This window comes from Natator depressus, chromosome 2 (genome assembly GCF_965152275.1).
Source record: "Natator depressus isolate rNatDep1 chromosome 2, rNatDep2.hap1, whole genome shotgun sequence".
In the NCBI taxonomy this organism is placed as follows: Eukaryota; Metazoa; Chordata; order Testudines; family Cheloniidae; genus Natator; species Natator depressus.
The window spans coordinates 257,907,179-257,921,015 of NC_134235.1; the positions used below are offsets into that span (position 1 = coordinate 257,907,179).

General features: G+C 48.9%; 1 protein-coding gene across 1 annotated transcript in view; it reads right to left on the reverse strand.

Annotated features, from left to right (window-relative positions):
- The window catches only part of ALS2CL (ALS2 C-terminal like), a 57,150-nt gene that overhangs the window by 11,996 nt on the left and 31,317 nt on the right, over positions 1–13,837 (reverse strand). The window contains exons 11-17 of the mRNA XM_074946441.1: positions 11,046–11,111; positions 9,587–9,685; positions 7,218–7,376; positions 5,137–5,248; positions 3,611–3,688; positions 2,017–2,144; positions 241–414 (exon numbers count right to left, since the gene is read on the reverse strand). Of these exons, the coding sequence (XP_074802542.1) occupies positions 241–414; positions 2,017–2,144; positions 3,611–3,688; positions 5,137–5,248; positions 7,218–7,376; positions 9,587–9,685; positions 11,046–11,111 (816 nt within the window). The remainder of the gene's footprint in view (positions 1–240; positions 415–2,016; positions 2,145–3,610; positions 3,689–5,136; positions 5,249–7,217; positions 7,377–9,586; positions 9,686–11,045; positions 11,112–13,837) is intronic.

A 13,837-nucleotide genomic window follows, 5' to 3' on the forward strand; every position in this document is an offset into this window, starting at 1 on the left:
TCTCTCCCCGCAGAAGCACCGTTGTGTTCGGTGAACACTGGCATTGAACAGTATTAGCTGCACAGTAATCATGAGGAAGTGTCTGGTTCTAGCCTCCTGGAACACACCTGCCCCAGCGAGGCCATGCCACCCACGGGTTGTCCAATCACTCCTGCGAGCCTGAGGTCAAGACTTGAACCCCCAAATTGAATGCACTAGCCCAATGCACCGCTACGCCCCTCTGCACAAGCCAGTTGTCACCTTTGGCAGAAGAGGTACTCCTGAGACTTGCGCAGCTCCTTGCTTGTCTGTATATGGAACCCCGTGAAGGACTCCTCCATTTCTTCTTTGCAGCCAGAGTGGAGGAATTTCAGAAACTGGTCATAGATTCCCTGCCATCTCTTCTCCACCGGGAACTCATCGAGACCCAGCTGACTGCACAACAAAGATGAAGTTACGCCTTGCTTCCATCCCCACTCCTACATTGCCACCGACCACCCCTTCTAATCATCTCATGAACGCATTTTCTCCCCAACCACCAACACAAACACCACTGGGGCAGAGAGATTTAGGAGCATCCTAGAGGATATAACAAGGAGCAAAGTTCAGCAGAGGTCAGCTTAGATTTATTCTGCTGCCAATGAGATGCATTTGGCCAGGGGGCCCCAAAGCATGGCACATGGACTATTGGTGGCCTAAAGTAGACTAGATATGTGTTGTGTGCTGCTCTCCCTGCTTACACCTGCTTCTGCAGCTATAGAGGCTCTTCGCTTAAGAGCCTCAGGAAGCAGCTGGTAACAGAGCCAGGCCAGCTACCTCTGCTGCTAGCTGCTGCTACACAAGCAGAGGAAACAGGACTGGCTCTCGCAGAGTGGAGGCACCAGCCACCAGCGGAGAGGAAGCATCCGGGGGAGAAGGAAATGATGTAGCTGGGGTGCATGTCCAGGAATTCATCCCAGGGGAAGGCTGGCGGCATCCCAATTGCTGCCTTAATTCATGGGTTGTATCAAGAGAGGTCAACTTAGGAACCGTGTGGTGGAGACTGATCCAGAACTTCCCTGCTGCAATGTGCATCACCCGGCTGCCTCGGCCACTCCCAGTTGGGTTGCAATGGCTAAATATGGGTCTCCCCAGTGGAGAGGGAGGTTGTGGGCATCTTACACCCCACTCCAGAGGACTCTGCTGCTGGGGGCCTTGCAACAGGTTCTGTGCTGTAGGAATCCGGCCATTAGGGTCAAGTCAGAATTACTGTCACCTGCTTTCATGTTGTCACCGGTCAGGGCGTGACTGCTGCATAAGAAACTAGAGCTCTGACCACCCAGAAAGATATTTCAACCTACCCACTGTGCTTCCTAATTCGACCTAGCCATGCTCTGCTAAACAATTCACATGTCCTTGGATCACTGTCACTTCTAACTCCCTACCACATCGCTCAGTACACTGCAAGCATGAGCATCAAGAAGGGGGCAGGGAGTGGATCAAATACTGGACCCCCTCCCCGTTTCTTGTAAATCATTGAAATGTAGGGGGAGGGAGGAAGGGACCCTCAAGACCTCATCTACTCCAAGACCAAGTATACCTAGGCCATCCCTGCCAGGTGTTTAACATGTTCTTAAAAACCTTCAGTGACAGAGATTCCAGTCTCCCTAGGCAACCTGCTCCAGTGCTTAACAACCCTTCTAGGTAGCAAGCTTTTCCGAATGGGATTTCTGGCTAGAAACTGCGCCTCCAAAAAACCCTCAAGACTTTGAGAGAAGGATGCTCTTGTGCTTAAGGCACTGGATTGGACTCAAATCCTGGCTTTTCCTCAGGCTCTGTAGGTGGCTTTGGGAAAGTCAATTCATCTGCGCATCAGAACCTCATCTGTAAAGTGGGGGAGGGTTCTCTTTCTCCTTTGGCCATCCTTGCTTATTTAGATTCCGCTCTCTAGGGTAGGAGCTGTCTGACTTAGATGTACAGTGCCTTGCACGGTGGTGACTCAGTTGGCGCGAATGGAATACAAATCACGGCCCACGGGAGTTATTTACGGCCACTCACACTTTGGTTATTGAGGCAGCTTGCTGGTCGCTGGAAGTGTTCAGGATTCCTTGCGTCTGAAGCCCTTGGCCTGATTTGTTACTAAAGGTGCCCTCCAGCGTGAAGCTATTGGAAAAGGTCAGCTTTCCCTGAAACAAAAAAATAAAGGGGTTATTCTATCGAGCTCTCACTTGGCAGGAGGTTGGATAAGGTTCCAATCCCCCTCTTGTGAAGCCCACAAGCAGGAACGATCCCTAAAAGGAAGTCTAAGAAGGTTATTTCCACTAGACGGGCTATACATTGAAAGCACTCCTAATGCCAGAGAATGTCACAAAGACAGGAGATCCCAGGAGCCAAGAGACAGAAGTCTGTTTGAGTCGAATGAGACTGCTCATACTGATAGGACTCCGGATGTGGAAATCCAGCTAGAAATGCAAAGCAAGGGTCCAATATGGCAAGTAGGACTAGGTGTTAATCAGTGCTTCTATGCTCTGAAGTTCCTGGCCTAAATCTAGAGAGACAGATAAATCTCCAAGCTACAGTGAATGTACAATCTGGAAGTCTAATTCTTGTTTAGTTTCTCCCCTGTTCCTTAAGGCACCAGCGGGTTTGGCATCATTGGTGCAGTGAGATGAGCAGAGGGAAATGCATACTACATGTGCACCTGGAAAGCCTGCAAGAATGGATGCCTTTTGAGTGCCTTTTACTACCAAGGCAAGCCCTGTTCTGTGAGACAAGGTCTCTGGATTTTGCAGCACTCTGGGTGGCAGATGGGAAGTTCTGTGGTAGCTTGATTCAGGCTAGGAGGTTTAATGAGCTCAGAAATGAAGTAATTCAGTAGAGCCAGCCCTTCTTAGGATGTGAACCAGGGATCAAGGCTTTATCCCAAGTACAGACTTTTTCAAACCCAACATTGATTTCAGTGGAAGTGCTTTAGTTGGACTTAGGAAAACTCACCCCTAGTACCCTAGCTGTAAGATGTGGCAGACCCATCAACCTCTTGTGGACTAGCCACTAGAAGGAGACAAAGATCCATGCTTAGCATGTGTTATTGAGCACCACTGTATGAATTGTAAGTCACTATATTAAAATCATTGTGATACTACCCTCACGTTCCTTGTTTGACCTGGCGTGGACTTTTGTAACAAGCTGGAGGTTTTGCAAGCTGGAGGATTGTAGGAGAAGCGCGTTAGCTGTATATTTGTTTACGATCAACCGTGAAACGCTTTAACGTGTTGATTTAAATTGTCATCTTCACGTTTCAAAGTGAAGCCACTGGAACAAATGGGGCTGCTCACACCTCTGAGCTATTGTTTCAGGCTAGTGCAGACTCTGGTACCAAAGCATTGTGTTTGCACTGTTCCAGTTTGTGGGGTTCTGTAAGCCGCCATGAGGGCTAGAAACTCAAAAAACAAAGGTTGCATCGGATTCTGCAGCTGTAGAATCACAGAAGACATGGGGCCATGCTAACCCTTTGTTGTAAAATTTCTAGTGTGATAAAAGGAGCTGTAACTAATAGGAAAAAAAAACGGTATGAACGTTGAGGGACAGGATTGCCAGCTTTCTTGAAAGTTAGCAGTAACACAGCAGGGTTGAGCATAGGCAAGCAGCTCACCTTTCCATCAAATGTCAGATCTCTTGTGAAGTTGCCTTCATAAACGGAGTCATCTTCTAAGAGGAGAATCCCGGAACCCTAGTGATAAAAGAACAGCCATTGAGTGCAGAGTGGTGAATGAGACACATTGGCTTCTATTAAGTCATTGCATTTTGTCCAACACATGGGCACACTGACACATGCCATTTATGGGGTGCAGTGTGTATGGCAAGTTATAGTGGGGAGGGAGATAGTGTATTACTCTAAGCTATCAGGTACTAGGTGGGAAAGGAGTCTTCTTGTAGGAAGGGGTGTAATAAGAGTGTTTCATACAGGAATACTGGTTAGAGATGGATTTCCTGTCCCAAGCATCTGACTTAAGTGGCCAGTGGTACAATAAGAACCAAGGAATTACCACACAGATCAAGCCAGTGGTCGGTCCTAGTTCAGTATCCCTTCTCTGACTGTGGCCAGTAAAGTATGACTCCACTACATATCCCAATAACGACTGGTGTCAGCATCTACGAAATCCAAAGGTTACAGTAGTGCATGCTCCAGAGGAAACAACAAGAAACTCTGCAGTGGCCAAACATAGAATACTGTGCCCATGGGGAAGTTGCTTCAGGACTTCGGTCACTGTTTGTTTAGGCCCTAAAACCGAAAGGACGGACGGACGTGCACAAAACATGTCATTTTTAGAGCTGGTTGGGAACCTGCCAGCAGAATGATTTTCCCATGGAAAATGCTCCGTTTGCAAAATTAAATATTTCTGAGGGAAAAGTGAGGTGACAGCTCCCTGGCTGCCCACCTAATAGACTCTTGTCAATTTCACTTTCTAGCGTCTTCCAGGTCGGCAGCCAGGAACAGATTCCCTTTCAGTTCTCAGGAAAAAGGGTCGTGTTTTTGACTTTGTCCTGATTCAGGATTAAATTGCTATGTGTTAAGAGATTTCCGTTTTCTGTCCATCTCTAGTCATTTGCTAGTGAAATTGGGTTCTCATTAGCCATACGAGTGGATAATCCTTTTATTAATATTACTAAATGCTTGGCCCCCATGGACAACTTTGTGGCAACAACTTCCACGTGTTAATTGTTACTTTGCCTGCACCGTGAAGAGTTTACGGGTTAGTTGTTACAAGCCTGTATGGCACTTAGAATAACGGGGCCCCTTTCCTGGTTGGGTCTCCTGGGGACCGCCGTAATGCAGATACGTATGTTTCCTTTCAATTTCATGTAGTGTCCTCTTGTTCTAGTATCATATGTACCAGTTCAGATGTGGGGGCACCTTAGGGAGGTGGTGAAAAACGCAGAGCCTGGGGCTGCCGGTGATTATGGGGTAGTCCCATCACATGAAATGTTCTCGGCTTCCCCTCAAGTTAAGGGATGATCTTGTGGTAAGAAACCAGTGCTTCAGTCATACTGCTTCCTACACACCTGAAAGATTCTTACTTTAATAAGGAGAGAGGGTTCTCATCTTTTTCTCCTCCCCTAGATAAGGGATTCCGTAGTCTATTGACTACAGTACCCACAGGAAAGTTATTTACTCACCACCATTTTATCCGCATGAAACGTTCTTTGGTAGCACACGCCTGACTGGGTCACCACAATGCCTTGTCCATGCCTGTGGTCATCTTGCCATATCCCAATGTACCTCTCCCCTCTGGAACACAAGATAGGAGGCCTTCATACACCACCGTTGGAGAACTTTGCACAAGACCACTGAGAACTAAGACAATGAGCCAGCTTCACACCAGGTGAAAGAAGATGCTTGCTTACACCTGGTGTGAGTTTGATCCTTATACTGTGGACAGCTTCTGAAAGACGTCAGGGATTGTTTGAACATCCACTTTGGGCAGGTCGTTAAGTATGTGAATTAGAGACAGATTTAGTAAGTTGAGAAAGGCAGGCTGAGTGGTTCTGGTGACCCGCTATCTGGAGTGGTGCCACCAGTCAGGTCTCTGCATCTCATATAGCCATGGATGTCAGACTTTTTTTTCCCCCCCTTTTGATGTTAGCCCAGATGTCACCCATCAGTGTAGCTGCATGGATGAAAGCCTCCTCCCTACAGTATATACAATGGAAGCCATTATTTACTCTGCTAGTGCTTTCCCCCGTTTCAAGCCTCTACTTGACAGCAGAAAAGCAGGGCTAAAATTCTAGCATAGATAAGGCCTGAGCATCCACTAGGATAGACATTTCCTGCGATGCAACCACTGGAGTTGTCTGTCTTCCAGGCTTCTCCCTAGCTGCCACACCGTTCAGTGGAGACTGTGGCAAAAGGAAGGGTTATCTATGGATCAAAGGCATTGGTGATTATTTTGAGATCTCCTCCCGGTTAACTGCACCCAGCCCAGAGACAAGGTAGAATCCTCCAGAGAGCTCTGGTACCCAGAGAGGATGATCTGCTCTGAATGAGGCAGCTCTAAGTCTTATGCATTGGTAGGAAGGCAGCAGGGACCAACCTTAACCTGGAGGAAGTGTTGATTGGACCATGATCATAGCATAGTCAAACCCCTCTGAATACCTCCCCCAGAGACTAGATCCGAGTGTCCCCTTTGCAACTGGAACCAGGGGACACCTGCTTACAAGCCCATGGTTGACTGAGGGACAGGACATAGTCCAGCAAGCTAGAGCTATCCACACACATCGCAAGTCCTCCCATCTTGGCGACATGCTAAAGATTTCCTACACAAACCCTTGTCAGCAGGTCAGTTGATTGTGCAGGAAGCCTTTGGAAAGCCAGGGAGATCTTTTGTTGATCAAAGTTTGAAATTCAGTCCACGTACTGTTGATTTAACAATGTTGCTTTTCAGTGTTCTTTGACCCTACATCAGTAATGTACTTAACAGCCACCCAGCCACAAACGCAGATATACATTTCCATTTGCCGGAAGAGTGATGCACGCAAGGGGCCCCCGCTCATCCCACTCTTTCTACAGCCATCCTGCACACAACTTGCAGAACATTAGCTGGTCCTGAAGTCATTGCAACTCAGACACTGCTATTGCAATGCACTGCAACAGAGATTTTGCTACAAGGGGCACTCATGGTTCTAAACTTGGTATTCTGGCATCATTACATTGTTCCAAGGCAACCATATAGGTCAGCATACCCACATCAATATCAGGTCATCTCAGGTGTTCCCGCTAGAGGCTGCACTTTGATGGAACCCTTTATCTGTTGGAAGTGCAGTTCCATCAAAATCTGGTCACCTTGCAAACTTGTTCTCCAAAATGAAAATTGACACAACTAGAAAGAGTTCCAACCATCTCCATATCCTACTTCAGGATTTTCAACTGCAGGGTTTCAATTTTTTGCTTTAAAAAAAATTGGTTTGGAAAACTTTAGTTTTCAAAACAGAAATAAGGTTGAAATCAAAATGAAGTGTCTCAATCGATCCAAAATTAGGGTTTTCTAAAATGTTTCTTGCATGGAGAATTTCAGAGTGTTGGGGGTTTGTTCCCAATTGGACTGAAACCCAATTTTAAAATCCTCTGTGAAACAGAATTTCCAACCTTCAGCACAGCTCAAACTTTTCCCGTCTCAAGTTCAAGTCGAATATGCTTCAGACCAAGGAATGCTGAAAACAGGTGTTGTGAACATTTGCTGAGCTCCCTTCCACAGCATTACCTGTCCTTGTCATCCAAGACTCCATATCCATTCTTCTTGTCATTATCCCACTGCCCTGTGTACTTAAACGGCTGCTCTGCTGAAGGGTTTTCCAGGATGCCAAATCCTTGACGCAGATTATCGTTAAAGTATCCTTTGTAAACCATCTCATTTCCATACCTAGAGAGAGAGAATGGACAGCATCATCTTTAAGGCCAGCAGATACTACCTATTTCTCTTGCTGTTGCCCTTGCTTAGTGATAGAGGACTTCAGTTTCCTGGCAGCAGAGTAACCATGGTGCAAGCTTCCCTAACAGCATGCGTCAAGCCTGCCCTACGAGACACCTCTTACAGGGACAAGAGTAGGTGGGCCTGGAGAACAGGAACTCCAAATCTAAGCACTGAACTTGGCTGCTCCTCTAAGCACGGGGGTAGTTCAGTCCTTAACCTCTCAATGGAGGCTGCCAACAAAAGTACCAGAGTGCATACTACCAACACCTGTTCGCTAGGAACTGGGATTGAAACCCACCTTGTTTCACTCAAGCTCTCAGCCAACTAGGCAGATAGTAACTACTGGGTCACTCCTGTCCACAGCTGGATTGGAACTAGTATAGAGCCTCTTAAGTTTTGTTTCTAAACCCACTAGCCACCCAGGCTTCAGGGAGCATAGGCCTGGGAATAAGCCAGCCCCCAGTCCTAATTCTTATACATACCAATGCATCTCCCTCAGCCTCTAGAAAGGAAGCAATGCGAAGAGTTACAGGGCTATTGTGAAGGTTAGATGATGTTATGCTCTGAACATGAGACACACGACGCAAGTGGTATAGCTGAGTTCCCCTTATATGGCCTATTCGTAATCTAAAACTGTTAACCTTTGAACGTAGCTAGAGAACTATTGCTATATGCCTCAGTCCAGTCCATAATGCAGGTATATTCTGCAGAATATTATGAAACTAAACATTACAAGCCAGCATTAAAAGATCCTACCTTAGTATTGGCCACATTCACTCCATCAACTACCCTTTCCCCAGAAGGGGCAAGTACGTGCTGCTTTAGATGCTGGCAAACCCAGAAAGCATTTGGCCAACTGAGCAGCGTTCCACATGGAGAAGCTCCTTGCTGACTCCTGGAAACATCTTGCATTCTAAAGCAAGATTTGATAGCCCAATTCAGCCTGCGTAACTAGAAGTCATCACAGGAAACACAGCAGAGTCACACGATAGGTCTGACTCCCACTCCAGAGACCTAAGTTGTATTCTTGACTGCCACCAATTTGAGAGGGTCAGAGCAAGGTTGGCTAGAACTGAGAAGGCAGAGCCATTGGTGGGTATTTATAAAGTTCACTGTATCAGGACTGGAATAGGTCCACCAACAGGTCCACAGCAAGGATCAGGGTTCCACTGTGTGAGGTGCTGTACAAACAAGAGAGGATGGCCCCCATCCCCTTCAGTCAACCTGGGCTGGAAGTGAACTGGGTGTGTTTGTACATAACCCTCTGAGAAGGCCTCTGTTTTGGAGTCCTGTGTTTGCTGAACAAGGATGACTGGGCGTTATGATGCAGAATATGGGTGTTTCCCTTACATTGCTCTTTTCGGTCTGGGTTTCACCCAGCTCCCCAATAATTTAGGGACAGCAAACCACGTAGTGGAACAGGAAAAGGGCGGCATGAGCCTAATGCCTCTCAGTGGGAAATAATTATTAGAAACCCAGTCAGAACTTATGTTACCCTCTATTCCAGTGTTTAACTTGACCTGACTCCAGGTCCAGGAGGAGTCCTCCCGGAAACCAGATCCAAGAGCACGCTGATGTGTCAACCGCCCTGTTTGCTGTCGCGGTCTAGGAGAACAATTACAGCCCTGCCCTCCGAAGGTGCAGGTGCACATTTAGCCCACACAGCACACCAGACAAAGAAAGACAGGAGAAAACTGTGTGCATCATTAAGGTCTCAGTGATGCACACATAGCCTAGATTAGGCAGCATGGCACAAGCTAAACAGAGGACAAGACACCAAGATTGTTCTAGAAAGTATCTGACAGACCCCAAAATGCTAGTCCTACCATGGTGCAGAGAGGCTGCAGTATCCCGTGGCTGCTGCTTCCTATGTTAAGGCCCACAGGCAGGGAAACCAGACCAGGGCCCTGCGACACTCTTAGACACAGGAGATTTTAGGCCCGGGAATCAGCCAGCCACTCCACCCTGCCCCTCCAACCCCATGCCACTGCAAAACAAGGCAGCATGGAGCCAGGCTTTGGGGCAGCAGGAACAGTAGATTTCTTCTGTGGCCTGCCCTGCCCTGCGGTTCGCTCTTCTCACCTCTTGGGCACAGGAGCCACCCGCCAAGCAGCTAGGAATTTGTGCTCCCCAGAGGCCATGCTCGGAGCATTACTTACTCACAGATTCCATAGCCTCGCATTTTGCCTTCACACCAGTGGCATTTGTAGCAGTTGTACCTGTCTTCGGAGACGAGCGGGATAAGGCAGATTCCAAACCTAGAGTGCAGATAGGAGACTTCAGCATAAGGGTAGGGTGAGAGGGGGCAGAGCAGATACAGCAGAAGAGTTTTAAACAGGTGTCACTCCGAAACCATCTACACCGGGGAGGGTAAACTACGGCCCGTGGGCTGGATCCACTATCAATCCAGCCCGCGGGACTGCCAGCCCCGTGGTGCAGCCGGGCTAAGGCAGGCTCCCTGCCTGCCCTGGCCCTACGCTGCTCCCAGAAGCAGCCGGCACCACATCCCCGCGGCCCCTGGGGGAGGGGGAGAGGGGACAGAGGGCTCCATGTTCTGCCCTCACCTGCAGGCACTGCTCCCTACAGCTCCCATTGGCCGGGAATGGGGAACCACGGCCAAGAGGAGCTTCGGGGGTGGTACCCGCAGGCGAGGGCAGTGCACAGCGGAGCCACCTGCCCCACCCCACCCCACCCCCAGGAGACACTGCCGGACGTGCTGGCCGCTTCTGGGAGTGGCGCAGGGCCAGGGCAAGCAGGGAGCGTAAGGTAAGCGGCGCCAGGACGGAGCCCGCACCCTGAATGCCTTCTGCACCCCGCACCCGTCCTGCATGCCACACCCCAACCTCCTGCCCTGAGCCCCCTGCTGCACCCCAACCCCCTGCCCTGAGCCCCTAGATTCATGGTCCTGCATGCAATTTCCCCACCCAGATGTGGCCCTTGGGCCAAAAAGTTTGCCCACAGCTGATCCACACACACAGGGTCAAATCCATCTCTCTAGGTTTCAGTGGATTAATACCAGGGATCAACTTGGCCCAGATCATCTCCCCTTACTCCACTTCATAGGTGTGAGAGGAAAGTGATTGACGCTCACCCCCAGCTGTAACTATTTAAGCTATAACACGTGCCATCCTGTCCATGAGGCAACACACTCCATGTGGGCGCTCTAACAGCTGGGGATTCACCCCAGGACTGTCTGCGCTAAGCATGAATCACTACTGCTTGAGCTCAAGCAGTAGCTCCCATTAGCTGGCAGCTGTAGCAGACTCTTATCCTCTTGCGTACCAGCCACCTGATGCACTCGAGCAGACGAGACAACTCGGCAGTATTCAGAAATCCAAAGACTGCTGCCCTGCATTCTGCCGGGACTAGCAGCTCCTCTTGTATCATGCAGTTCAGCCATTACTAGCTACATTACTAAGGAGTAAAACACCTGCACAGAGATTTGGATTCAAGGCATGAAAATTGTTCCACTTTGCCCTGTGGACTGTGGTCCTAACTCCATGTTGCTCTAGAGACTGGGTGAGAAAACTCATGCTTTAGGGTTCCACTATCCTTTAACAGCCAGCCCCCCCGTACTTGTGTTTATAAGCAAGGGAAGCCAGATTTATAAAGGCTTACCCATGTTCCAGGCCCTCTTTGAAATCCCCAACATGGTTCCGGCCATCAGGCCACTTCAGCGTCCCCCTGCAATTCAAAGCAAGTATCATTATAAGAAGCGGATCAAGAACAGTTGCAGTTTCTTTAAGTATGCTAGAGCATTAAGACCTTTTAATACCCATGCTTCTAGGCAGAGTCCACTTCTCAGCTAAGGTCAGGAAGTTCCTCACCCCTGCTCCATAGTATAATTGCATGGAGGGATTGTCCTAGACCCCAGAGCTGAGTGATTGTGCTCATGAGCATGGATAACAATACCAGGTATGTCTTCAGTGCACACACACACAAAAAAGTGTGTTCTTAACTCTGGTTAGCAGTGGAGGTCAACCCTGGCTGCCCTATAGACTAACTTGAGCTGCTAACCCAAGTTAAAAGCAGAGTTGCCGTGTCTTCACTATTTTAACGCAAGTTAAGACCATGCTTTTTTTTGCGCAGTGAATACATACGCCAAGTTTGTGCACTCTGGAGCAGAGTTAGGGAATTAACGAGGGATTTACATGAATTGAGGCATTGGTTCGTTCTCCTTTGGCAATTCTTATAGTTCTATTCCAAGCAGAGAGACACAGATCATGGAGATGGTCAAATAAAATTAAGCAATTGTGTCTTCTGACTGGTGCAAATCTGACCCTCAGAATGAGGCAGTTGTGACAAAGCAGGTATTCTGTTATTTCAACTTTTTGTTCCCAAGGTATAACTAGCACTGGGTAGAAAAGAACAGTTTTGGCCACGTATTTATAAAGATAGATTTTTTTTTTTCAGAAAAACTTGTCCACTCTAATTTGATGAAAAAACCACCCAACATTGCAAAATATTGAAAAAAAGTTTTTTGCAAAATCTTTTCCATCAAAATTTGGATAAGTAAAAAGTGTTTCAACCAGCTCCAAGTACTGGCCATGAAACCAGATTCACTCCATGACTCCCAGGAGGGCACATTCCCCTTACAAGTGGTTCACAAGGCTTAGGTGTCTGGCCAGCATACCCAACCCCAACAGACTCTCAAAGCATACCCAAAGCCCTTTGAGATTTTTCTTCCCTATAAATTAACTGCCCACAGTAGATTCCCAGTCCTGGGCTCAGTAGTACTCAGGAGAGCTGGGTTCTATTCCTGGCTCTGCTACTGGCCTGTAGATTGACCTTGGGCAAGTCACTTCACTGCCACGTGCCTCAGTTTCCCCATCTGTAAAATGGGGGTAATGGTACCGACCTCCTTTGTAAAGTGCTTTGAGGCTGTACAGCTCTTAGGGTCCCAGTCATGAACCAGGACCCCAATGCATTGGGTGCTGTACAAACACAGAACAAAGACAGCCCCAGCCCCAAAAAGCTGGCAATCCAAGTATAAAGACAAGCGATAACAGATGGAGACAGACAGGGATTCTGGGTTCCAGCCCCTTGCTAGGTGGGAGGGTCCTAGAGCCTGGACTCCATCCCGAGCCCAGACGCCTACACTGCAATTAAATAGCCCCTTTGCCCGAGTCAGCTGGCATGGGCTTTCAAATTGCAATGTCAACACACCCTCAGTGTCTGTGCCAAAGTGACTCCTGGGTAACACCAGGGTAATACTTCCTTCCCCACAGCGCTTTCCGTCTAGCCAGATGAGACACAGGGTGGGAGAAAGGGACCAGCATTTTACCATGTGTAAGTAGTACACTGGGGTCCGATCTCATTTACGAGCTGTGGGTGCAACTAACACAAATCTCCCATTTGGTTCAATCGAAGGGAAAACCATTTGCTCTTCCAAAGGTGGCTCGCGGACCCAGGGATAAGTTCTCCAGCAGGGATGATTCAGTAATATCCAGGTGGCCGTTTTAACAAAGAATCTCCCAGCAGCTCACTTAGTCCACCCCATTCTATGATCATTGGCAATACAGTCCCCATTTTCCAGTGCAAGTTTCACGGCTTGTGTCATCATGCAGTCCCTTCTAGCCTGGGACTCTATGAATTGCTAGAAGGGTCATCCCTCCTCACAGGTGCCAACTTTTGTCGGCGCCGGTGGGTGCTCGCGCCCCCCCCCCGCCCCAATTCCACCCCTCCCTGCCCCATTGGATCCCTCCCCAAATCCCCGCCCCAGTCCCGCCTCCTCCCCCAAGCTCGCTGCGTTTCCCCTCCTCCCCCTTCCCTCCCAGGCTTGCCGTGCAAAACACCTGTTTCACGCTGCAAGCCTGGGAGGGAGCGGGGGGAAGAAGCAGGACCCAGCGGCACGCTCAGGGGAGGAGGTGGAGCAGAGGCGAGCTGGGGGGGGAAGCTGCTGGTCGGTGCAGAGCACCCACCAATTTTTCCCCATGGGTGCTCCAGCCCCAGAGCACCCACGGAGTCGGCGCCTATGTCCCTCCTATGTGTACACACAAAACTGGCAGTGTTTGGGGCTTGTAACAAAAAGGGCTTGAAAGTGGAGAGGACATTACTAGCCGTGGGCGATTCTACTCACCCACTTGGCCAGGGTGGGCCAGGTCTGGCCAGCATGTAGAATATTTTCTTGTTACCCAGATGACTTGTTTGCTGGTAGAGTTCGGGTCTGGTGAGCTCTCAAGGCTCTGTCAGACATGTGTCTTTAGAACCACGACCATGTTTAAGTGCGACTCCATATGATGCTTTCAACAGCCCTGAGCCACGTCCCTAGCTCAGTACCCGGCAGTTTACAGCACAAGCCAGTACTACTAGTAAGGAAGGGTCACACGGCAGGACAGACTCTGGCAAAGCCAGATGGAGGGAAGCAGACATATTGCCGGCCTGGTCCCAGCCAGTCTCACTCCATGAGA